Genomic DNA, 27,495 nt, shown 5'->3' with positions numbered 1-27,495 from the left:
AGCTCAAGTGACTTTACAGAGACCCTCACTGCTGCACAGAAGGTGGGGAGGGGCAAGATCAACCACTTCAGCCAGAAGCTTTATCCCCCAATTTTACCTTTGCTAGCCGTGATCTCTTGATAAGGTCATTCAGTTTCCTCACTGTGGCTTTTTGTGGTAGATTCTGGATGTCCTGGAACAGATCTTGTGCTTCCACCTCAAACAGCTTTCGGTTCTCTGAGTTTTGCAGGGGCTGAGCCCAAAAAGAACCAATGTAGACACGCAACACCTCTGGAGTGTTAATCACTTTTCCCAAGGACCACATGAGTGCACCATAGACTCTCATTAACTGCTGTGTGTCTACCTGGTCAGCCTTATTCAACACCACCCGGATCTTGTCATCCTGACCGCGGAATGCTTTAATTGCTTCTGAGAATTCATCAGAAATATCAAGTTTATGGGCATCAAATAAGAGGATGATGCGATCAACCCTCTCAGCAAACCACTGTAGGACCTGACAGAAGTCGTATCCTGAAAGACAGAGAGAGAAGAATAGAAGTTATAAAATTGATCTTGCTTAGAATTCTTTAGAAGTCATTTTAATTCTCTCTGGGAAGAGTCAATTTCAGATCTTGCACTGAGAACAAGATGCCTTAGGGTATGTAATAGACACATTCAGAGAGATTGTTTGCAGGTTCATGCTAGTTTTGATGAAGACAGATATTTTTCAAAATCACAAAATGTAGGATTATTTAGATTGGGGTAGTGAACTCTGCACACTCCAGATGTTGTTCGACTACAAGACCCATCTCCAGCAAGAGGTCAGGAAAGATGGAAGTTATAGTCCAGGGATCACCAATCTTTTTGGACCAGAGAGAACATTTCAAATTTTGAGAGTATGCTGGGATCACCAGTCACAAAATGGATGCTATGGAGGCATGGCATAACACAAAATTAGAGAGTAGTCATCATGAAGCTTTTCCTATAATTATATTTCCATAAGATCTTGATCTGTTCAATCTCTGCCTGATGTGCGGTTGTTAAAGGCACAAGAACCCTGTTTTTCCCATATGCCAACCCTCAACCAAAGCCTAGGCTGCCATCCTGTATCCATTTAGCTGGAAGAAATCCCCATTAAAGAAAAAGAGACGTCTGCATACACAAGTATACCATTGTACTGTAAGTTAACTATGCAGTGAATTCTTAATGAGACCCTGGTCTTTAGCTCCTGCTAAGCAGGCAGGGCTGGTTCTAAAGGGTGGCCAGGTGCGGCACTGGCCCACCCCTGAGGGGCCCCTCCACTCCCCTTCTACGATCCATGGCAACAGCTGCAGATCCCTCGCTCTGCCTACCTGTCTCCTGCCTTTTAGCATTGTCCTTAATGAAGATGGTGGCAGAGGTTTCCCTAAGGTGCTGAAGCCCCTGCCTCCATCTTGGTTGATGGCAGAGATGTGCGCGCATAGCACGCACGCATGCCATCAATCAAGATGGCGGCAGAGGCTTCATCCCCTTAGGGAAACCGTGTCCACCATCTTGGTTAATGGCAATGCTAAAAGACAGGAGACAGGTAGGTGGGGCGAGGGAAATGGTGGGCAGGCAGAAGGTCCTGCCCTGCCAGCCACAGCTGTTGCCACAGATCATGGAAGGGGATTGGCGGGGCCCCTGTAGCTCAAGGGGAAGAGGAGACAGGTAGGTAGGGGGCATGGGAGCAGAGACAGGTAGGCAGGGCCCCCCCTGCACACGCATGTGCAGACGCTGGGGCAAGCTGATGCCCAAGGGCCCCGGCATGCCTGGGGCCAGCCCTGTAAGCAGGAAACATGCCTAAGCCTCTGTGCAAAGGTTTCACATTTGCCCGTGCTAAGGCTTTGTGCCATTAGTATGGGCCAGAAACTCTAAGGTTTGTTCCTCTTTGGGTTCCACCATGCCTACGTGATGTGACCTGAGTGCGGTGTAGTGGTTAAGGTGTTGGACTACAACCTGGGTGACCAGGGTTCGAATCCCCACGTAGCCATGAAGCTCACTGGGTGACCTTGGGCCAGTCACTGCCTTTCAGCCTCAGAGGGAGGCAATGGTAAACCCCCTCTGAATACCACTTACCATGAAAACCCTATTCATAGGGTCGCCATAAGTCGGAATCGACTTGAAGGCAGTAAAGGATCCAACTTACCATCAGCTATCCTGACTGTTATGTCTCTGAGGGGAGAAGGCTATTCAACTACAAGTCTTTTTAGCTCTGTAAGTATAGAACAGGCTAGCTAGACTTTGTTATTTTGTATTTTGTGACTGAACTCTCTTAAGTATTCTGTTGTACCTTGCCCCTTTGGGTGTGGTCTTTAAGGAGTTATTTTGCTGATAAAATTGTGCACCTCTTTTACCCTTTTTATTCTTTATTAAACTTATTTCTATTACCAGTGTGTGTTCATTTCATGAGAAGGTCAGTTCTGAATCCAGTCCTAACTGTTGACCACAGCTACTGTGTAAAGTTGGGGTGTCTTACCTAAGGCTTTTGGGGGCAAGGAGTGTACCTTGGCTCTTGCCCTTTAGAAGCCCTGGTAGGTTTTCTGAGCTCTGAGTTTCCCTTTGGCTCAGAGTGGCTAACCAGCAAGAAGGGTGGTGGCAGTGTCTACCCTGTCTGGTTGTTTTGAATGTGCACAACCTCAGCAGAGGATATTTTGCCAGGAACAATTGCCCTGGGTGGGGAAACTGGTTTCTTGGATGGTGAAAGGCAGGGCGAGTAGCCCGGCCGGTCACCATAGAGGCTACCCCTGGTACAGGCTATCAAGCACACACTCTACATTCAGGGAGTGTCACATGAAGCTGTCTTATATGAAGACCATTAGCCAATCTAGTCTAATACTCTCTATGCTGACTAGTAGCAACTCTCTCCAGTGTTACAAACAGAAGATTTTCCGTTTTGCTACCCACGATCTATTTCTGAACTATATAGACTCATCTACCAAAAGCATTGTACAAAATAAAAAAACATGAAGTAGCATATGACTGAGAATGACTTTAGGAACGAGACATTTAAGTCACAGTAGGGGAACTAGTTCATGTCCAGTTTTATAAATACACTAGTTTTGCATTTCACTCTATGTGTTAGGAATTTTGGCTGGATTCTTTCCAATTTAGCCACTGTCTTAAAATTAATTAAGAAAGAGGCATTCTAAAAGAACACAGAGAAGTCTGGATTAGGAGATTTCCTGACAGATGGAGAGGTTATATTGTATCATCTGCTAATCAGCTATCAGCCAAGAAACAGAAGGAAATGTTGGGTGTTTATTTAAAAAATGTTTTCATTTTGGAAGGCAAATGAGGCATTGGGGGAAAAGTCAATGACCCAAACAGGTAAAAAAATGAAACTTCCACACAGAGAGGACATCAATGACCTTCCTTGCATCTAACAATCCAACATATTATGCCTCAGTTTAGAAATGATTATTATCCTACAGACTGGCTTTGGACAAAGATGTAAGGGGAATAGAAACTGTAAGTTTTGTGTTGTGCTTCTCCAACATTGCATTTCTGATTAGCTTTTTGTCCCCGACCATTGGCTATGCTGTCTGCTCTAATGAAATTGGAGTCCAACAACTTCTGGAGGGTCGCAGGTTTCCCAACCTTGCTATAAAGGAAGGGTCCACTCTCTATGTATTTGAGTTTTGTTAGCTTTTCCCTGTTTTTGAGGCTTAATCTTGCTGGATTCCCTACTGTTTTCCCTCCCCTTTTACATCTCTGTCTTACACGCTCCCCTGCTTTGTTCTGTTGGAGAGGGAGGTATCTTTTGACTCACCATACTGGATTTGGAGCTATGACTTTCTTTTGAACTTAGTGCTAACATGCCGTGTAGTTAAAACAGGTAGGAGACATTGAATGCTTTTGAACTAGATAGAAATGGAGAAAGAATTAGGAGGATGGAATGTAGTGGCTGGAAATTTATTTTTATATCAATTACGTTGTAGCTGCACTGTCAGTTATTCAAGCTGCTGTGACTCTTATTGTCTTGCTCTGCTGTTTTCTTGTTTATAGCATTGGACTTATTGATGGATTTTTCCTTATATTTTTGTATGGTTGTTTGGACCTACAATATTGGTTGTCTATGGTTCATGTATTGAGCATTGTGCCTCAGTAAACATTTGAGTCTGTGGTCAGTGGTTGTGTGTTATCCACTGGAAGGCAAATTCAAATCCAGATTAACAGTGAAAAGCAAAAACCCTATTTTGGGCAAGACAGAAAAAACACATACTAGAGGAAGAGCAAGACACATGAACTGCCTAGTCCCCCTGCACAATTGTCATATCCAAAGCTCTTCTTAGCTTGTGATAAGAACAAGAACTTGGTTACCAGCTGTGATTTGGAGAGAAACAAATCATGAGCTTGGGTTTGGACATCACAAGCAGCCAGAGTCTGGCTTAACTCCCAGCAGCAGCAGAATTAGGGGAGGAGTGAGAACCTTTCAGCAGTGTCTACCAGCATACTGTGCATTCACATTAAACCATAGTTTGTTTTGAACTATGCTTTGATGCGACATATGAACTAGGCCACAGAATAAAACAATTTAAAAACTGACAGTAAAATAAAAATAAATGTAGCCTAAAACACAAGGAACAGAGAATAACAAGGTAAGGCTAGAACAGAATTAAAAACAATATATTTAAAAGGCCTCGAAAAATAAAAAAAAATCTTCATCTGGTGCTGAAAAAATGTGGTCGCCTGACAAGCCTCTTTGGGGAAGGGATATGACAACTGGGGTGCCATCACTGAAAATGACCTCTCCTGCCTCCAGTCTCTATTCTGGAGTCTCTTTAAAATAATGATCTCTAGTTGTATGGAGGTGGAACTGTGATTTCTCCCAGAAAGCAATACCAACCCATACACAACAGAGGACAAAACATAGTTTAAATAAACCTGCTGCTACCTGTCCAGCAGACAGAAGTTTAAAACAAAGCAAAAGAGTCTGCCAGGAATGTGGCTGGATCATGCTGTTTCCAAGCAGATAGAGCAAGTTCTCAAGAGGTTACCTAGATTAGTCTCTACATCAAAACAGATCACTAGTGCTTGCAATATTTTTGAGCACTAATTATTTAGTTTATCTGTTGTTGTTTTATTTAGTATGTTGTAACCACTCTGCAACAGAGAGAGTACCGTATATTCCGGCGTATAAGACGACTGGGCGTATAAGACGACCCCCAACTTTTCCAGTTAAAATATAGAGTTTGGGATATACTCGCCGTATAAGACTACCCCTCTTCCAACGCACACCAAATAAAAATTAAAAAAAATCAGATTTGATTTCAATATGGTAATTTTAATTCAAATGCTTATGACATGCAGGTACTTAGCAGGAAAACTGTCACTTACAAACATAAGGCTGTTTGTCATCAAACATGTAAACATAAAACAGTGCAAGTGGATTAAACTTTTCCTAATTCACTCTAAAGCTGAAAGGAAGGATAAGACAATAAACCCATGGGAGCTGCCATGCTGTTTGTTTTCTAAGCTGACAACCAAACAGTTTCCCTTTAAAAGCCTTCAAAATCCTCCTGTTCATCATCTGATATCATAAGTACATCAATGACATCTTGTGATACATTTGTAAGACAGTCATCGTATGGATCGAATTCTGTATCAGATGGTGTGGTCTCAGCTTCGGCTTCCTCTTCATCTTGCCACAAGTAGTCGTCCTCCATACCATCTAATGAATTTGATATGCCACACTTCTTGAAAGACTTGATTACTGTTTCTGCATCAATATCATTCCAGGCTTTTATGACAAACTTGCACAAAACATCCAACTGTGGAGCACGCATGTCTCCTCCTTTTGTGAATGACTTTTCGCCGCTAACCATCAATTCATTCCATTGTTCTCGAATGCGATCTTTAAATGGCTTGTTTAGGCACACATCCAGTGGCTGTACCAACGATGTCAATCCTGCAGGAATAACTGCCGCATTTGTGTTTAGTCTTGCAAGCCTTTGCTTGGTGCTGGGAGTTAAATGAGCCCTGAACATATCCCACACCAGTAGACTACGTTTTTGAATAAGTCCACCTGGTCGCCTGCTCCATACATTATCAAGCCATAGCTTTACCCCGTCTTCATCCATCCAGCCTTTTTCATTCACATGTACAAAACAACCAACAGGGAACTTGAGTTTCGGCATTGTTTTTCTTTTAAAAATAATCATTGGTCTCGGTTTGGCGCCATCAGCTGTGCATCCTAGTACCACTGTAAAACTGGACTTCTCATGTCTTGTTGTTTTAATTAAAATTGTTTTTTCACTTTTTTGATGGACAGTTTTATTTCCAACCATATCAAAATTCATTGGAGTTTCACCCATATTTCCAATACTACTTAACGCATAGCCATGTTTAGTGCGCTGTTGTATTACGTATCGATGGAAACTATTTACTTTGCTATCGAGATCTGCAGGTAATTTTTGGGCAACTTTCGTCTTTTGCCTCAGTACCAAATTATGCATTCCCATGAATCTAGTACACCAGTATACAGTGGCCTTAAATCTGTTGCTGTGATCTGGGTTAGATTTGGCCCACTGAAGTGCAAACAAACGTATTTTATTTCGTGTCACTACATAACCATTTTGGCGATGCTCATTCACCATGTCTGCTACATGTTTTTCAAGTTCTGGCCAATGTGGGGTGCCTCTTCTTAATGCACACTTACCCCTTGGCATACTCTTTAATGCTTTTTCATTTGCTTTCCAGTCCCGAACCATCTTTTCTGTTACTCCATATTGTCTTGCAGCAGCGCAGTTATTATGTTCCATGGCAAAGTTTACAACTTTAAGTTTGAAACTGGCTTCACATTTCTTTCTTCTTGCTGGTGGAGCCATGATGGGGTTTTGACTGTTGGACATTTGTATACTGTACTGTATGTACTGGTGCTATACTGTATGAACAGGTACAGATACTGGTGCTGTACTTACAGAGCTTGGAAAAGTTACTTTTTTGAACTACAACTCCCATCAGCCCCAGCCAGCATGGCCACTGGATTGGGCTGATGGGCGTTGTAGTTCAAAAAAGTAACTTTTCCAAGCTCTGGCATTTTGGGGTTCCCCCCCCTTTTTTTGCCAGCATACAACAACCAGCCAATCACTGGTTGGTTGTTGTATACAAAGCCTGCTTGAATTGGTCAGCTCTCCGTCCAACCCGAACAAGAGCCAGCAGATACATTATGCTCAGATACATTATGCCTGTAGGGGTTTCTGAAACGCTGCACATGCTGACACATTAATTCCACAGAGCAGTGCTGTGTAATTAATGGTGCACCATTCTATGATCTTAAAAAGCATCACACCAATATTAAGTGTTTAAAATAAACAAATAAAAAGCAGCACAGCAATGATGATTTCTTAGAAACCCTCTGCGCATACTTAATGGTACTGTGGGCCTATTGGGGGTTCAACTCTGTATATGCTCAGAAGCACACTCGATGATGCCAGAAACCTAGGAACCGTGCTAGCAGCCTGCTCCACGGGACTCTGTAAGAGCGGTCATGAAAACACTTGCAAAGTCTCTGGGTGGCGGACGCATGCACGCACGCACGCACGAAAAAGACCAGAAAACGTCTTACCAAACCCTTCACTCCCTTAGCATGGCGAGGCAGAGCCTAGACCAACAGCGAGTAGAAGTGGATGGGGACGCTTCCTAAGCCCCACCTCTAAACTCTACCCCTCCATGACGGTTACCTTGGTGATAAAACAATCAGGCCCCGCCTCTCCTAGGCGCCTGGATGCCTCGTGCCTGATTGGCGTCTGGCGGAGGAGGAAGAGGGCAGGGAGTGCCCCTGCCAATGCTCAGTTGTACGGAGGCTGGGCTTCTTCCGCCCCTTCTCTCATCCCCGGGCCTAGGAACACGCATGCGCATGGCGGCGGCAGCGGCCAGGGGCGGAGGCTGCTGACTCCATGGAGGAGGAGGAGGAGTTACTCGTGGCACCGTCACGCCCCAGCAGCGCCCATTCCTGCTCCTCCCTCCTCCGCCTCGAGCAGGAGGCCAAGTGCAAAAAGCGGGCGCAGCAACAGCAGCGCAAGGCCGCCGCCGCCGCCGTTAAGCCAGGTGAGGGGCGCAACGTTCTAATAGAGGCTGTTTGAGTGACGTCACACCGTTCGTCGAGGGGGGAATTTTCCCAGCTTAACTCGTCCCCCGCTAACAATGGGCCCTCCTCTCTCTACCCAACCCCAAAACTGGAACTCCCTAATGAGTTTATTAACAGACCCTTTCTATCCCGCGGCAGAGTAAGGGATCCAAGGGGACCTTGCAGCACAGGTTCTCCTTACACCCGGCGTATAAGACGACCCCCGACTTTGGAGAAGATTTTCCGGGGTTAAAAAGTCATCTTATACGCCGGAATATACGGTATATATTTTATTATAAATAAAGCAAACTAACAAACTCACCTCTGCGTATACGCTGTTTCTCTCCTGAAAGAATGCCAGGGCTATCTATGATGCTGATGCTCTTCAGAACCTGGTTAGGTAACTGAGCACACATGAACCTACAGAGACAAGTCAAGTGTTTGGATATTTTAATACTGGTTTTCAGACCTCTGGAAAAAGCAGAAAAACCTTATCTTGTAGCTTAACAAATGAGAGAAACCCCAACTATGTCAGATGTTGTAGACCTGTGTGTGTATCTGTATGTGCTTGAGGGGTTTCTGGGGCCATGAGGGCTAGCCCTATCCCCACTGGTCACACATGTGAGAAAGGGTCCTCTACATGTACCAATGTATCCATGTAGAGCCCCTCTAAAGGAGGGGAGAACCTGATTGGCCTAGAATCCCCCTACATCCCTTTTCATGCTCAATGAATGCATGGCTGCTAGGGTTGTGGCCTCTGGGTGTGACTCTGCTCCCCCCCCACACACACACACACTGCAGCACATGCTGCCCTTGGCTCCTGCTGGGAGGAAGGATGGGATATAAATCAAATAATAAATAAAATAAATAAGGGGCGTTTTTCTGAACCACTTTCCTGCCAGACAACAAGAAAGACATAATCTTATTACAGACACTTTCTTTTCTGTGATCATGTAGCAACAAAGCAGATGGGGCCTTAAGTCAAGACTGACCTATTTCTTTCCTGATAATGTTATCTCAATAGTCTAGGATTTCCTATCAGAACTTCCTGGCAGAAACAGAGAGGACTTATGCAGATTTTAGGAAGAACCATGCTGTGTGGAGAATATTCATTTGTTACAATTGTATCTTGAGAGTTCTGTTTTAATGTTACAATTAATATGAGATGGGCTAAAACGAAAAAAATCACAGACCAGTTCATGCCTGAGTGGGTATCTGAACCCTGATTTCTCACATACAAACCACAAATAGTGAAGGAAAAGCAAGAATAAAAAGCTTTTCTTTAAAAGGTGAAAAGTGACTAGAAAATAAGAAATCACACATGGCTACAAATTCTAACCCAAATACTATGCAACAAGTCTTTGTACACTGGTGCAAACTTAAGAAAACAGAGCAAACAAAAAACTTATAATCAGGTGAAGTTGTGTAGGAATGTATGCTGTTAATTTTCATACACTTTTTAATGCTGCTTTCCCCATTTTTTAATGATTCCTAGGATGAAGTCCAGTTGGTTTTCTTTGCACTATTGCTCAAATGGAGGTGCCTGCTAATGGAAGAAAAGGGGAGATGATTTTTGCCAATCCGCATTTCCCCTGGCAGTTCCCAGTGCCGCCTCCTCCTGAATCTGTTCTGTAGGATAGATTTTAGGGCATGCTAGAGGCTGCAGGGGAAGTAGAAATTGGCAAAAATCCTCTCCCCTCCTCTTCTGTTAGCACACATCTCTTACTGGATCAAATCCCCTGGCACTTACAGAACAGCAAGTTGATACAAACCACCAGGGACTGTATGTTTTAATTGCAGTGGTTTTTTCCAGATTAAAAAGATTTTAAGAGCTATAAGGAAATACTAAATTGGAAAAAATATTTTACCAAGTATTCTTGAGACTGACATTTTCCTCCTCATGTGCTTTCATATTTTCTGTAAAATGTTTTGAGTTCAGCTTAGCACTGGCAGCTACAGAAGTCAGTGTTAGGAGAAAACTGAGCCCTTTATTCCAGCTAAACAATGACACAATGTTTTAAATTTTCCGGAAGTCAAGCAATGAAGCAGCATTAGCAAGTTTTACAAGAAAAACAAGAACTGCAGTTTTAAATATATCTGGAGATAGTACTGTGAAATACAGCTTTAAGAAAGTGGGCACAGGCAATAAAGGAGGGGAAAAGACATTTCACAGTAGTACAGATGCAAGTTGTTTGCAGTTTCTCATCTACATTTACAACAGTGTATTTTAAAAAAGAGAACCAGTGTGGTGTAGTGGTTAAGGTGTTGGACTACAGGCTTCAAATCCCCACACAGCCATGAAGCTCACTGGGTGACCTTGGGCCAGTCACGGCCTCTCGGCCTCAGAGCAAGGGAATGGTAAACCCCCTCTGAATACCGCTTACCATGAAAACCCTATTGCTGTAAGTCAGAATCGACTTGAAGGCAGTCCATTTCCATTTCATTTTTAAAAAAGGAGAAAGGATCATGGGCACGGAGGATGGAATTGTATCAGCAATTGTAGTGTACAATAAACACCACTATCAGAATTAGCATTTTGCAATCCCTCTGCAGGTTGTTAAACAGACATTTTTAACAGTATCTATCTGATTAGAAAAAAAGCAGTCAGAGCTTGTTTTAGGGGTGGGGGGTAGGGAGAAAAAATCTAACAGAGAATGACTGAAGAGTGAAGCACCACGAAATCGGGAGAAGGGTTTGAGTAGCGTTGGAGAACAGGATGCACCCCACCCTTCTTCTCTTTCCCTTCCTCATACCACAAAAGCAGAACCAGAGTTTAGACACTGGTTCCAGATTGGGGTGTGATGGTGTGGGCCTGGATATTGGGGAAATGAGGCTAAAGAAGCTTAATAGTGATTTTTTGCTCCCACCAGGGCAGCAGAATTGGCACTTGTAGGTATAACTCCAATTTCACTGCAAGAGTGAGGAGTAGGCAGGCCTGGAAAACATCTGGTTCACAGTAAACATCAATTATATTAGCTCTCCCAACCTCTTACTCATTCTACAAGGCAAAAACAGGTGACCACTGAACCAATTTACCACTCTCCTTTAAATGGTGGTGGAAGCCTGAATCACATAATGAAACCATTGAAATGCTGTATCTGTTGATGTCTACACAAGAGTAACATGGTACTAAAAGCACAGTTTTCAGGAGAGCTAGAAACACCAAAGTTCACAGAGAAGGACCAACATTTAACAGATGAGTGGTTTAAGAATAAATGGCAGTAAAATGTGATGTACAGCTGATAAGTTATTTATTTAATAATTCCAATTTCCGTGGTGTCTCACCTAGAGCAGCTCAGGAATTTGGCAGTCTAAAAATCAAATATCTTCAAACCATGCAAAGCTATGGTCATCGCTATGGTAACTGGTCTAATATTTTTTCACACCATTCCATAATGCAAGACTCACCCACAACCAAGAGATAAGTAGATAACCCCACCCCACCCCACCCCACCAAAGAATACTCTTCTGGGCTCATTTATACATTTTCAAAAGGGTTTCAATTCGTGCTTGGAAAGCTTTGAGTTATCATCCCCGAAGGCCTTTCAAACTCTTCCAGAGATTAAAGAGGTCCACATTTTTCCTTGCAGACACCTGCAAAGGGAAAACACTGTTTGCAGGAAGCAGTTTAAATCCAAACTGCTTACTTAAAATTGACTTCACATGCACTTGAAGTAACCATTAATCAACTGATTAGCAGTTACAGCCCTTTGAAGGTGCACTCCCAAAGCCAATAAACACACCTTCAAAGGAGGTTACTGTAACAGTGAGCTCATTTGAACTTTGACACCTATCAGTCACCCAAAATCATTATGATTGGCAGGTGATTGACAAATTGGTGGTCCCACCCATGTGTCAAAATTGGTACATGGGGGCAGGGGGATGAATAATCTGGATTGGTGGCCGGATCCAGTTCTACACTCAGCTCTAAGATGGTATTCATTTTATGAGTTTTTGCTTTAAATCATTAATATTAAATATGCATCACAGCAATTCTAATCATGTCTAAAGGAAGAAATTTTAGAAAACCTATTTTGAACATTTATTTTTCTACATGGGCATAGGAGGAAAAAAGAAAAGAAAAAATATGAGGAAATAAATATATAATGCTCAGCTGCATCTCCAAACTCTGACATATATCCGTCATAGTTTTCATTAAAACTAAGGAAAGTATACTTATTTCTCTCTCATGACAGCAAAGAGCAAACACAATCCAGACATTTAAACCCAACTGATCAACATAAGATGGTTAAAACACATGCTTAAGACTGTTTGCGACAGTTTGGAATGCTGACTGGAATTACTCATTTTAAAAACTTTAAAAGAGACTTAATATTTTTGGGGAGAAAAAAACAGCTTTTCTTGCAGGGAAAAACCTAGAAAGCTTCACAAAAAGTAACCCATAAAAGAAATCCCTGCACCCATAAAAAAAATCCCAACAAGAAAACAGGGGTGCACACAACAGGAGGAACTGATCTCATAATAGGGATGGTGTAGAGTATTTGCAAAATCAGATTTGGCATTGAATTCTGGGATAATCTGCAAGTTTGTCTCATCGATGAACAGGCTCTCACCCTTTCTGTGCATTCGTGGCTGTTAGCGACACTGTAATTTTTTTAAAAAATCCACAGCGAGAATTATGTGATTTATGTAATAATTTTTGTAATCTGCTGCTGCTCTATGTATTGGGAGACTGCTTGGGAACCATATGTAAGCCGCCTTGGGTTTCTATAATGAAAAAAAGGCGGGGTATAGATTTAATAAATAATGGAGAACATTACATAATTTTTCAGAAAAATAACAAAAAAAGGGAGAACTGGAAATTGTGATAACTAGTGAAACACAATTTATAGCTAATAAGAACTGGCAGCCCATTTGATGAATGGAAAAATGGAATGGAATCAGACAGCGAACCCCATCCCTATCTCACACACACTTAAAGAGAATGTAAGCCTTTCCTTACCTATTTAAGAATGCATTTCCAAAACGGCTCAGTTTGCGAAATGGCTTTTTGGGGTCCACTACAAGAGCATTCCCTGGAGTACTCCCTTCAGTGTCTCCATACATGACAGCAATGAAAGAATCTGTAGTCGGTTCTGGACCAATCCTCATTCCTGGAAAGTCCTGCTCCAGTAGGTACCTAATTGGGGTATGGGAAATAAGAATATACAGTTGAAACAATCAACAAAGAGAGTCACAAAATTCTAAGGCCAATCCTTCTAAAGATAAGAAGATTAATAGCCAGGGCCCCCAGAACAGGGATTGCCACTGTCACCAACATTGAGCCACCCACTATAATTTCCACTTCTGTTTGTTGTAAGCTTCTAAGTTCAACATAAACTCCAAATGAAATTAATAACAGGTCTTTTATCTGGAGGGGGGGGGAATAAAAAAGAACAAGAGATGGGCCCTAAAACTACTTGGAAGAGGTTTGGTTAGTCAATTGGTCAATCAAATTTTGGTCAAATAATAGTCAAGTATTTGAACAAAAAAACCCTCTTGAATCAAACAGGCTTGATACCTATGCTAATTACAAAAACTAGTTAAGTTACTATTATTATGAAACAATGGGTTGTATCCAGTTATGTTATTGCATGAGCAGAACAACTTCTGTTTGTGCAGTAGAACTTTCTCTCTCTCTCTTTGTACCCTGCAACCCCTTCCCCAATTCTCTGGAACAGATTTGTTGGGGCATGGAGGGGGAAAATCTGTTGCAGAGGCAGAAGCAGCTCTGTTTGCACAATGACTTAATTGGATTTAACCTAATGGTATTTTTTAAAATTGCAATTAATTATTTTAACTTATACCAATGCTGTGCAAGGATTCTATAAATGTAAATAATTTACTGAGCTTCTCTTGGATTTTATCCTGGAAATTGTGCTAAGTAAGTTGCAGATCAATTCGTCTAGCATTATCATCTTCAACTACTTTTTCATTTTCATCTCAGTCAGTTCATCATCAGTATTTCTTTCTCCTTGTTCATGTGAATACCAGGCCAACTCATAGGCTGCAATCCAATACACACTTACCTGGGAGTAAGTCTCACTGAACCCAATGGTGCTGACTTCTGAGTAGACATGTATTGGATTGCAGCCTTAATATCTTAGGTTCTTTTCCAATCTTAAATTATACTAAGTTTTGACAAACCATTTTAGAAGTGAAAATATTGTTTGCTATGTTGCTATATCTGATCCCAAGTGCTGCCGAGGTAGGGGTAAACAACTCTTCTTCCTGCCTTTGCTAATAAACAACACCATCGTGAAATGTTTAAAGGTAAGCTGCTACATGCATAGGAGCATTTTTGGCTTTATGGAATATTTAACAGGCAGTCAAGTGGCAATATCTGGCCAGTGAATTGCTTAGGTTGCCAACCCTGAAGAGAATTTGTGTACACACAAATCACTAAGGGTTGTATTCAATTACATCCCACTCTTGCCCTGAAGGATACAATCCACTTATTTTAGTAATATAAATATAATGTTTGTCTTTGACAGCTATTATTATTATTATTATTATTATTTATTAAATTTATATACCGCCCGACTAGCAATAGCTCTCTGGGCGGTGAACATAAAATAGCTATAATAAAAGCTAAACTAATTCAATTCTATTTAGCATGTCAAGCAGCATCATTTTCAATCTACCCTCAAATAAACCATGCAACAATCATTTTCTACCTACCCAAACCATAAACAATTACCTTGCAGGATATTATTGGTGCATCTACTTCCTGCTGCACATAATGAGAAAATAAAGGCACAAATGAAGACATGTGGTGTGACAGAAATTCTGTATTGCTGTTGCACACTTTCAGTAAAAGAAAAGCTTCAGCTCTCCTGTAATTGTGCTCCATTAACGTTGTTGTTTCTAAAAAATATTCTACTCCATACCACATGTACATTTAGGCAACCATACTGCAATGAGCTACATGTGCCATCTGTGCTAACAGATAATTCACTAACAATCTGCCTTAGTGTGCTACAGCAGTAAGTAAGCAAGCCAAATTCATTTATTAGGAAAGGGAATTAACATTAAATGACAAGTATTATGGTATGTAAAAGAAATCTAGCGTGCACCCATATTTAAAGCACCATGGACAATTCTGGTTAACCCATTTCTAAAAGACCTGGAGAAGATACAGAAGAAGGCAACTAAAATAATTGAGGGGCTAGAGCCAGGTTAGTGTAGTGGTTAGGACCTGGGAGACCAGCCATCTTCACTCAGCCATGAAGCTCACTGGGTGACCCTGGGCCAGTCTCTGTCTCTTAGCCTAACCTATCTCGCAGTTTTGTTGCGAGGATAACATGGCATTAGGAGAAGCACATCCAATCTGTTGCTCCACATTTTTAGGAGTTCAATCGACATGTGGACTTTTAGGTTCACTATGTTTACAGCCATTCCCACAAATATGAGAGAGCTATTGCTAGTCGGGCGGTATATAAATTTAATAAATAATAATAATAATAATAAATGTGCATGTATACAGATTACTTTTACATGTCTTCAGCATGTTCAGTGAACAATACTATTATGTGCTACCTGTGAGTCTCCCAAGACATGCAGCCACTGTTGGAGACAGAATGTTAGACAAGATAGACCCTTGGTCTGATCCAGGAGGACAATTTTTATGCTTCCTTCCATCTTTTGACTTTAATGAAATTTGATCACATATAAATGGGTGCATAATTGCAAGCTTGAAGATTGTTGCCTTTCAAGATGCCCTGTTTCCTCTTCTTCTTCTTTACATTTTTGCTCATTTTCCCTTCCAGAAAGAGTCTACTATTGGTCTCAGGTCACCTTTGTGCTGCAAAAAACAGCATTTCAGGTTGCAATCCTAAACACATTTAATAATGTTTAACAATTTAACTTAGCAGGACTTACTTCCAGATAAACATACTTAGGATTGTACTGTTACTAATTTGTACTAAGTCATTCAAGGTCAGCAGCTGGTATAGCACAGTGGGGAGGAGAGCCTGGCTGGGAGTCCAGAGTCTGTGAGTTCAAATACCCGCTCATGTTTCCTGGGTGTAAAGGGCCAGCTAAAGATCATCCCCACAGTGAGTGGCTCAGGGGTTATGTGCCCTGCCACCTGTGCAGCCATGGGCAAGCTGCATAGTCCCAAGGAGCCCAGTTGCCCCCCAGCTGGCAGTTGTGGACAGGAAAGGGGCTGGTTTGCGTAGCTGTGGCAAGCTGAGCTGGCCCTAGCCAGCTGGGGAGGACTAGCCTCAGAGGGAGGCAATGGTAACCCCCTCTGAATACCGCTTACCATGAAATCCCTATTCACAGAGTCGCCATAAATCGGGATCAACTTGAAGGCAGTCCATTTCCATTTTTCCATTCAAGGTCAGAAGTTTGCATAACCAGTGCCTTAACAAGTAGGCATATATATTTTACCATCTTCATTCTCAACTTACAAATTGCTTATCTAAAGAAATATAGGCAGATTACAGTTAAGTAGACAAAAGTGAATTGTTTTCTCCACTCTACTACTTCAACACAGGAAAAGCAAGAATTTATGAGGCCAATGGCTACCAAAGGAGTAAAAGTTCAAAGGAATAGAGTGATATACAGGAAGGCTATTTTAAGATAGTCTGCAAAACGTAGTGTAGTTCACACAACAGACTTCCTGAGGATATTCAAAGATTGATTCTTCGTCGTCTGCTGTCACTTTATTTTTCCTATCGTCTACCCACTCAATGGAGTCAGTTTTTCACCAAAAACAATAGTGAAAACAGCACCTGGAGCTAAGTTCAATTATGTTTCAAATCAGAGCAGTGCCAAAAGTCCTTGCTATGATAATCTAAAGTCCTTTTCAAACTGTGTTTCAGGGAATCCTTGGGTAAGGGCATCAAGGATTCCTCAGTAAGAAAAATCTATAATGCCAGACAAGCTTTCCTGCACTTGCACAGCCAGAGGAGAGGGATGGCTTGTTTCTAGAAGTCTAAAATTCCCAGACATTTTGAAGCCATTGGGGGTAGGGATGGTTTTTCACCCCAGAAAAACTAAGTTTTAGGAAAAATAGAAGAAAATATGTAATGCTTTTTTAAATGCTCTTTACAGGTTGAAAGTCACTTTGTTATTTTGGATATGTAAGATGTATTATGTAAAACTTGATTTACCATTAAATTATCATGTTTAATATATTAAAAGAAAATGTTATTAAGACAATAATGACAAATTGAATTTACTTTTTAAAATTTTTTGGTTACAAATTGAGCTACTAGCTCCTGAACTGTAAGAAACCTTGGTTTTTTCATTTTGCAAAATTTATGAGAGGCCGGCAAAAAACAATAAAAACGGGAGAAGCCATCAACATTAAAGTAAAAAAAGAAAATTATTATGTATTCTTAAAATTATTGTGTCTTCTCCAGTCCTCCACAGTGTCAAGCAAACATAAAGCACTTATTTCTATAGAAAGAGCTAAGAAAAAGAGGGGTTGGGCAACCAAGACTCAATGAATACTACACAACATTTAATCAGTTTCATTTTCTGAGCTGTCACTACCTGTTTCTGCTTCTTCATATTTATCATCATTCATTGTGGACTTTGAAAAATAAAGGTTTGCCTGGATTGAAACAAGCTTCTATACCCTTGTTGTAGCCTTAAACCTTTTCAATTTTTTGAAGAAAAAAACACAGGGAAAAATGCCCCCCTCCTTCCATGTTTTCCCATGCCTTCACATCTCTAGGTATTCCAGGCTGAATTCTTAGTTCAGACAGGGCAACAACGAGGGCCAATTAAGCCCAGTCAGTGCTGCACCTTTATCTACTATAGAATGCCTATTCCTCTGAGGTTAGGGCAAGTAAAGGAAGGCATGTAGAATTCTCTAAAAAAGTAAAGGGAGACAAAGTAAGTTGGTGACAATTAGGATGGGAAGGAGAAGCTGAAGAGGCTATAAAGAGATCCAGAAGAAGAAAAAAGAAAGCCAACTGCTGTGATATCTTGCCAATAAGCAGAGATCTGGACCAGCCTTTCTTCTGCTAACTTAAGATAGACACTCACTGTTCTGCTGGGTTCCAGTGTGTCTCCACCTCTCTTTTGTGAAACCGGGAGCATATGACGCTAAACAAATCCTGCCCCTTTTTACTGTAAAACCTGGTGGAAGCAGCTTTAGTGCATTAAATCCCCCCCCCGCTTCACACAGATTTCACAACTGATTGACAGATCAACCTGTCGCCCCTCCAGGTGTGGCTAATGGAAATGTTTTGCTGTAGGTAGCTAGTGTGCTCAGTCCTTTTGTATGAGCCTTGATTAAACCAAGATGCCTCTTAACTAATCTTGGTTTCCCATTTTGTCTTAAACAGGAAACTGTGGTTACCAACTGCACAGTAAGCCAGAACAGTAAACCACTTCCATACCAAAGTTTAATATTTTGTCTTATTCCAAAGCTGGCAACTTTAGCTTTCTAGTTTTTAGGACAAAATGTAACGTTATGATTAATCAAAGACTTTTGGGTTTATTTGCTCACACAGCAAAAGTTGGAATAAAGGGGTACTGTGCATGGACAAAAGGCTTGTTCATACTGAGGACCACCTCCAGACATGGAGGAGCCCTGGGAAAAATCCTCTCTAGTGTAAGAGTTCCCAAACTGTGGTCTACGAGCTTCATTCAGGTGGTCCACAGCATGTCTGCAGATTTGTGGTTGAAGGTGGGAAATGGCACATCCATCACATTAAGCATCGATATTGATTTTTAACTGTATTCTTATTGCTTCCTTTATTTCTTATATAATATATTGCATTTTATTGTATTACAATTTGAATTCTATGGAATTCAAGTAGCAATACTAAAAATATGTATAAGAAATAAAAGAAGCAATAAGAATACAATTAAAAATCATCCAGCAGATCACATTACAATTGTCACAACAGGTAGAAAAATAATTAAAGTGCCTGCCAAATGGTCTGTGGGAAAAAGAATTTGGGAACCACTGCCCTGGTCGAACTCCTCCTCTGCTGATGGGCTTATCTGGCAGCAATGATGGGGAGGGGGCCTCAGCTGTCAACAGAAGCAGCACCACTGCAAGTAGCACCAGGTGTCTGGGTCTAGCTACCATTTTAATGTCCCTCTCCTCTCTCATAAGCACTCTGCCCAACGTTACCAGGCTAAAAACTACTACTTTTGCCTTAGAAGCAACAAATTGTTCTGGGTCACAATGGTATATTAAATTGGTTGCTAGATCCACTGCAGAGTGCTGGGCTGGAAAACATGTTTAAAGGTGAGCTCAAGGCAGGCATCAGCAGCAGGTCTTGCCATGATGCCAGGGCCCTGCCAGCCTGCCCAAGGACACCACAAGCTGATAGTGGCCCTGTTCATATCTTGTCTCATTAAGGCAAGATATGATTGTTTGAATGTGGCCAAAGAGTGAACTTGGGCAACAGAACCAAAGAAATGAACTTTGTATGACTAGTTACAAACAGCTGACACAACCACCACATAATGAAGAGTGCCTTGGGGCCAGTTTCATTTGTGCTTTTGTTTATTCTAATTGTTAAATAATTACTTGGGCTAACTCTTTTAATCTATAAGAAATATCGTTCATATTCATTACACTCCAGAGAGGCTGCCAACCAGCCTTCCTCTCATCCATAATTCAAAACTATGCACAACAAGGGTTCCATGGCAGACAGAGGTTCTGCAGCCAATCAGACAATATGGAATGGTTTTCCAGAAGGTAAGACATTTGAAAACCACCAATCTGAAGTATACTTCTTCAGCAATATGAAAATATTTCACTTGTACTGATGGGCTTCTAGGATGAGGTAAGACCACTCTAGTAATTGTTCTGATGGGCAGTACAGAGCAAACAAGGGAGATTCTCCTTTCTCATGAGCACTTCAGGCAGTGTTACCGGGGTAGAAACTATCTTTACCTTAGAAGCACTTGGGAGGACTGGAGGAGATATAATAATTTTAATACATAATACTTTTCTTTTCCTTTGCTATAATGTTGATGGTTTCTCCTTTTTTATTTTTTGCCAACTCCTCATAAATTTTGCAAAATGAAAGAGACTCAAGGTTCCTTACGGTTCAGCAGCTTGCAGCTCCATTTGTAACACAAAAATTAAAAAGTAAATTTAATTTGTAATTGTTGCCTGAATAAACTTTCTTGTAATATACCAAACATGATAATTTAATGCCAAACCAAGTTATACATAATACATTTTAAGTTTCTTAAGAAACAAAGTGACTTTTGATCTGTAAAGGCTGCTAAAAAGATGTATTGCATATTTTTCTATTTCCCCCCAAATTTCCATTTTTTCCCTAAGGCAACCCCATTTTTTCCTATGGCTTAAAAATTCTGGAAATTTTACATCTTTATGATGGTTACTGGCAGAAGTGCAGCCTCAGTCAGCTCACCCCCTATACTGTCTGCTTCACACACTAACCTTTCTCCACCAATCATGTGGCAGGAAGAAAAGAGGGGGTTGGCTACAAGAGATATGGTCTTTTTGGTGGTAGTGCCTCAGATGTTCATTCTTAGTTGACTTGGTGCCAACTTTGATGACCTTCAGGTGCCAGGTTAACAGAATTTTATTTTTCCAGGTTTCTACTTGGCTACTGAAGAGTTTGCTGCTTCTGAGTAAGATATTTTCAAAAACAACAGGAGCTGCATGCTCTTTGTATTATTCCCCAACCTCCAACTGACCATAAAAAATTATCATGATTTGCAAAACAGAGCATACTGTCAGAACAATTAGTAGTCCAGTATTTTTAGAAGAAAGACCCTCCGTGGTGCAGAGTGGTAAGCAGCGGTAACACAGCTGAAGCTCTGCTCACGGACGGAGTTCGATTCCAATTGAAGGAGGAAGTCGAATCTCCGGTAAAAGGGGTCGAGGTCCACTCAGCCTTCCATCCATCCGTGGTCATTAAAATGAGTACCTGGCATATGCTGGGGGGTAAAGAAAGGCCGGGGGAGGAACTGGCAATCCCACCCTATATATATGGTCTGGCTAGTAAACGTCACAAGACGTCACCTTAAGAGTCGGAAACGACTCGCACTACAAGTGCGGGGACACCTTTACCTTTTTTACAGCAGAATGTCTAGATTTTCCAGATATTAAAATTCATGTTTTGTTGTATTGGATAGCTGAACAAAAATTAATAGTATCACTTAATAATAATTAGAGAGCCAGTGTGCCATAGTGGTTAGAGACCAGGGTTTGAATCCCCACACAGCCATGAAGCTTACTGGGTGACCTTGGGGCAGTCACTGCCTCTCAGCCTCAGAGGAAGGCAATGGTAAACCACCTCTGAATACCGCTTACCATGAAAACCCTATTCATAGGGTTGCCATAAGTCAGGATCGACTTGAAGGCAGTCTATTTCCTATAATAATAATTAACAATAAAGAAAAAATGTACTGTGCTTTTGTATGATGAAATGAGGATTTGTTAAAAATAAAAAATGAAAGAAACTTCTACCAGCCTGGTAAGAAAAATTAGAAATCTAAGGCGTTTAAAAATGATTTTCATGGAAATTGGTATTGGAAGTAGTTGGTCAAAATTTTATTAAATCAAGGTCTACAGTTACCTTTTAAAGTGAACATTTTTAGGCAAGTTACAAGTCTGATCAATATTTTGATAAATGAACTAAGACTGCAATATAACATAGTATAATGGATACAAAACATAATGTATAGCATATACAAATTGTTAAGTTGTGTTTTTCCTCTAAAAGCAAACTTAAAAAACAAAGAAGGGGAACGTTACTGAAATAAAATAATTTGTTCTGTGTGAGTTTCAGTTCTGTTCAAGGTGAATATAAAAAAATAGTTGTTAGACTTTGGACTTAAAGCCTAAACAAAATTTTATATTCATTTTGAAAACACTTGGGCAAATAGTGGAAGAAGAGAACATAACATAAAAGTACAGGGGCAGAATACCCTTTGTGGTCTGAAGTCAGAAAAGCTATTACATGTACTACAGTTGCAGTGTACAGCTCTGGAATATATAGAAATTCAACTAAGATGTTGGTTTTGACAGCTTTTTAAAGCACAAAGTTTTGTGAAAAATCCTGTGTTATGCAACTTCAGCCATAAGTATTGCAACTCCTTCTACAATTCTGCATTGTATCCTTCACAACAGAAACTACAACCTGGATAGCACAATCAATCTCAATCTCAAGGTCATTGTTCTCCTTACAGTCAAACCGCTTCACTCTCCTGCAACATCTCCACATCTAATTGTCCTTAAATATTTATAAGCAACGTTTAAAAATCTTGTGGTATCTTAAAGGCTACATTTTTTTTATGGCATGACTAAAATCCACTTCATTTGTTAAGACTTTAAAAGTGCCACAAGACTCAGTTGTTATTGTTGCAACAGACTAACACCGCTTCTACTGTGGTAGATGTCTGCAGCTGTTAATCTTGAAGGCATACATAAAACTTGCTGGATATTTACCTACTGGGTGTAACGCTGACTTTGAGAAGGCAGATATTAAAGCTCGGGATAAATGGACAATGAGTTGTCAGAAAGGCAAAGTGCTGGAAAGGGTACACTCTAATGACCTGGTGGTCAAATGTGGCCCTCCAGGCCTCTCTTTGGCCCCCAAGATTCTCCCCAAGCCACACCTGTTGCTGGCCCTCCTTTGCACTCTCTTTGTGTATTTTTGCCTGGTTGGAATGTGCCCTTGAACTCTGCATCTGTGTTGCAATTGTTTTTAATATGTTTTTAAACCTTTAAAAAAAATAGATGTTTTTAAAGCTTTTAAAAATGTTCTTAAAGATATTTTGTTTTAATATGCTTTTATTGGTTGTTTTGTTTTAATATATTTTAAAGTCTGTTTTTATGATGTGTTAAAGTGTTTTAGTGCTTTTATTTGCCGCCCTGGGCTCCTACTGGGAGAAAGGGCGGGATATACATCGAATGAAATAAATAAATAAATAAACTCTTGACAATGTTTCTTGCTTGTCTGGATGAAGGACAGAGAGAGGTATAAGTTGTGTGGAGAGTAGCATACTGTACAATGGTAAAATTCACATACATTTTTCTGCCCACTTTTGCCGCTGGCATGCAACTCCCAGAAGGCTGCACAGAAGGGAATGTGGCCCATTGGTTGAAAATGGTTTCCCACCCCTGTATGATCCAATGATCTAAGTATATTTTTGAGGGAACGTGTACAGCAAATGTTTATCACAGTAAAGGAGAGCAATAATATAGATGTATAGAAAAATTAGAGATTATACAGCATCAGTGGTTGTGGAATATGCCATACAAGCATCAGTGAGTTATGAGGACTAGTTTGGTTCTAGAAACTTTACATCTCATTACAAAAAAGGCAAGACAAAAGGGACAGCCCCACTATGCAAATTGCATCAAGGTCAAGGTACAGAGCCTTTAAAGAGTAATATTAAGACAACAAACAGAAAAAGGCACGGATTCGATTAAGTGTTTGAGAAGACACAGCACATGTTGGATTAAATGCTGCCACTGTTCAGTAATGAAAACTAGAAGAGTCCAGATATGCCTTCTCAACCCTCTAGTTCTCAGTCTTCAAAATGGTAACATTAAAAGATTTAGCTTACAGGTTATTTGGAAAGATGAATGATATTAAGATGACAAAGCATTAACAATATTAGTGGGCTGCCTTGAGCCATTCACCCAGGCAGAAAAGATATAGTAACTACCCAACAAACCCTTGACAACAGAATAGGCTTATCTAGTCTAACACACTGCCCAAAAAAGGAGTAGGACATCCATGCACAAACACATTTCTCAACACATTCCCAATAGGACTGTGTTGATGGGAGAGGACTGCCAGCTATGTGTCTGAGCCAAGCAGACAGATCATCACAATATTTTACTCTTCTCTACAAATACACTTCACTGAAAAGTCACCAAACCTCAACATCCTATGACGTTGAGGTTCAAATACTTGCCCTCACAGTTAACAGCATACATGCAGTGGGGCATAGGGCCTCAGGATTGCACACATGTGTCACCACATACAGCTCAAATCATGACTGACCCAGGCATACTATTATTATTTATTAAATTTCCATCCCACCCTTCTTCCCACAGGGGCCCAAAGTGGCAACCACCAAAGTGGTAAAACAATTCAATTAAAATAAAATAAAACATGTCTAAAAATATCTAAAATATGGCAGTATAAGTGCAAATACAATTCACTGGGCTTTCGCTTTCTCCCCCCTTTTATGAAGGGGAAGGACAACAATATTCAAGTGAACTACCAGCAAACAAACCATACAACCAAAGTTATTAATCACCTTTGGGACACCGCAGGATACAATGCTGTAGTGGCAGGGCTGGCACAGGGCTAATAAACCCACCTATGCATCCCACCTACTTCTCCTGTCCCTGTGAATGATGTGTGCGCTGTGCACGCATGCCTACCATCAATCAAGATGGTGGCAGGGGCATTAGCCCCTTAGGGAAGCCCCCGTCGCCATCTTGGTTGACAGCAGGCATGCGCGCACAGCGCACATATTCACAGGAATGGGAGAAGTAGGTGGTGCTTGCATGCTGGCTTATTGAAGCCCACACTGACTGTATTGGGGGTGTGTGCCTGGGAGCCCCCTCTCTGTGGTTGGGAGCAGACCCTGCCATGGATCACAGAACGGGAGTGCTAGAGGGGCCCTTTAGGAACCCTAGGCCAGGGCCCGACCTGGCTGCCCTGTGGTGCCGGCCCTGTGCAGTCCTTAGACTAGGACCAGGTTCAAGTCCCCGCTTGGCCTGGAAGATTACTGAGTGACCTTTGGGACAGTCATCATTTTTCAGCCTAACCTATTAATAGGGTTGCTGTGAGGATAAAATGAAAGGGGGAGCACAAAGTATGCCATCTTAAGCTCCTTGGGGGTGAGAGGAGTATACATGTAAAATAACAATAATTTAATAAACTTCGAATATGTTACTTATTAAAAAACTGCAGGATCCAGGAGATAATCAGGTTTTAGTCACTTGGGTAAGGCAGGGGGGAAACAAAATAGGAATGCACACGCACACAGAGCTCCTGCACCTCTAAAAACAAGACAAGACGACAAGAAGATATTCCACCTTCAAGAATAGAGATGAAGCAAAGGCTAATTTATGGCTGTGGTTAAAAATACAGGAGACCAGCGTGGGTAGTAGGAGACATTGATATGAATCGCCTTAAGACTTCTAACAACAACAACAACAACAGGATAATAAGAAGAAACAGTTAAAGTAGTAGCAACAGTAGTTTGGGGCTCGAGAGAGAGAGAGAGAGAGAGAGAGAGAGAGAGTAGCCTGGTGCTAAAGGGACAGAACGGAGAGGTGTGTTTGAGGGGACGTGCCATTTCCTGTTATGGGAAGGACGGCGGCGTTGCTTTGGCCGAGGCAGCGAGCGCACCTTACCTGATGAAGGTGGTCTTGCCCGTGCTGTATTGGCCCACGAGAAGCACCATAGGCTTGTTGTCGAAGTCGGCGGCCTCCAAGGCGGGCGAGTGGAACTCATGGAAGTGGTAATGTTCCTCCAGCGGCAGCAGCTTCTTCGCGTAAAGTTCCTTTAGGCCCTCGGTCACCGTCTCCACCACGTCCTCGCCATCTCCGGGCCGGTGGCGCCCACCTTGCTTTCCTAACCAGCTGAACATCCCGACTGTCGCTCGTAGTAGCGGTGGACACCAGCTCCTGGCCCCTCCGCAGCCGCGCCGCTGCCCACACTGAAAGGCCAAGCCGGCAGACGACGAGCCCCGCCCTTCCTTCCTTCTTGCCTTCCTTCTTCGCTCGGCGCTGCGCCTGCCTTTCTCGGTCGCCGGGTACGCCTCAGGGCGGAGGCTCCAAGCATCGCTGAGTAATTTTTCCATCTGTCACCAAATAGAGCCGCTTTTGAGGGCCGGGTCGGTTTCATGTTACAGTATAGTGGACATAAGAGTTGGGAAGCCCCCGTCCATGTTCTAGCCTTCCCCGTTAGCCCAGTTCCTCCCTGTGGGATCTGGAAAGAAAAGACGAACAAGGAAAAGGAGGTAGTAGTTGCTCCTACGGAGCAGTCTCTTTCTGCGCTCTCCCTCCGCATAGCGGAACACTGGGGACTCAGTCAGGAGTGGACCAGTGGTCTTAATGCTGTGCCACCAAGGCCTCATCTGCACTATACTTTTAAAGTAGTATATCATTTTAAGCAGTCATGGCTTCCCTCCCCCTTCAGAAAGCTGGGAAGTGTAGTTTGTGAAGGGTGCTGAGAATTGTTACTTGCTAGACCCGTTCCCCTCACAGAGCAACAATTTCCAGAGGTCTCTGGGAAGAGGGACTGACAAACCACTATGAGAATGGTTGGTAGCTCTGTGAGCGGAATAGATGTCTTCTAACAACTCTTACCACCCTAACAAACTACACTTCCCAAGATCCTTTGGGGGACACCATGGCTGTTTAAACTTGTAGCTACTATGTTAAAGCTATAGTGTAGATGGGTCTTCAGAGAGGGAGCCCACCAGCGAAAGGAAGACATAGTTGGGTGCTGCAGGAAGAGCAGCTGCAGCATTTGCCAGCTTGCCCTCTCTTTGGTGAGACCATAGCAAGGAGAATTGGGCAAGCAATGGTTACAAAGGGCGACTGCCATTGCTCTCCTGTTCTCTCCAGACTCTTTGCTCCTCCCTGGCTCCTTCTCTCTCCCCCCCCCCACGTGGAGTGAGGGGAAGACAGTTTGGCTGGCGAGGCCCAGTCCCCCCCCCATGCCACCCAAAGGGAAGGCAAGTGAGTGAGAGGAGGTGGCAGGAGCTGTACTTTGTCTGCTTGCATGCCTCAGTACTCCCTCTGGCCTATGCAAGGGAGGGGCAATTTTGCTTGTGCTATTAATGGGCATGGTGTGTGGGGCAGTGATGTGAGACAGGACCTTGGCCCATCTGTGGAGCTCCCACCCTGGTGAAATTTGGTTATCCCCCATATTGATAATATTCAGGCACAAATTAAAAATGTAATTTATTCAGCCAGGGTTTTGGAACATAACTAGATAGAACCTAACAGGTTTGCTTTTGTTGTATTATGTTTTTCTTGTTAATAATAGATTTTGCTGATAGTTCAAATATGTTTTATGGAGTTCGTATTTTATGGTTGTTGCTAGCCATCCTGGACTCCTTTGGGATGAAGAAAGGAATACAGAAGTGAACAATACATTTAAAAAGGATATTAGGATTAGGGGATATGTGCCATAAGGCTTTCATCCTTCCTCCTAATGCAAAATGGCACCAGCTTTCAGGGGCACTAACCACTTTGAAGTAAAAAGAATTCTGGGAGAAAGAAATTAATTAGGATTGGGGGAAGAGGACTTCCTATGTGCCTAATTAATCATCCCTCCAAGGACTGCAAAGGGGTAGAACCCCTAAAAGCTCCTTAAAATATCCTGGAAGGCTCAGTGAATTTAGGGTGTGGGGATGCTCACCAAAGAGTGCCCTTCCCCTGTGGGAAAGGAGAGGTAAATGCATCTCCTCACCCCACTATATACGACATGGGC

At 41.9% G+C, this 27,495-nt stretch overlaps 1 protein-coding gene across 2 annotated transcripts in view; it reads right to left on the bottom strand.

Moving 5' to 3' along the window:
- The window catches only part of EHD4 (EH domain containing 4), a 42,237-nt gene extending 16,192 nt beyond the window's left edge, over positions 1–26,045 (bottom strand). The window contains exons 1-4 of one of the 2 annotated variants that reach the window (XM_061611343.1): positions 25,407–26,045; positions 13,032–13,208; positions 8,391–8,488; positions 344–510 (exon numbers count right to left, since the gene is read on the bottom strand). In XM_061611343.1, coding sequence (XP_061467327.1) covers positions 344–510; positions 8,391–8,488; positions 13,032–13,208; positions 25,407–25,855 — 891 coding nt within the window. In that variant the 5' untranslated portion in view covers positions 25,856–26,045. Of the gene's footprint in view, positions 1–97; positions 511–8,390; positions 8,489–13,031; positions 13,209–25,406 lie in introns of both variants that reach the window. The other variant, XM_061611342.1, reaches the window with a different exon arrangement.
- Between the last annotated feature and the right edge of the window lie 1,450 nt (positions 26,046–27,495).

The sequence above is a fragment of the Rhineura floridana genome, chromosome 2 (genome assembly GCF_030035675.1).
Source record: "Rhineura floridana isolate rRhiFlo1 chromosome 2, rRhiFlo1.hap2, whole genome shotgun sequence".
NCBI classification, from domain to species: Eukaryota; Metazoa; Chordata; class Lepidosauria; order Squamata; family Rhineuridae; genus Rhineura; species Rhineura floridana.
This window is presented reverse-complemented; position numbering and strand designations above follow the sequence as displayed.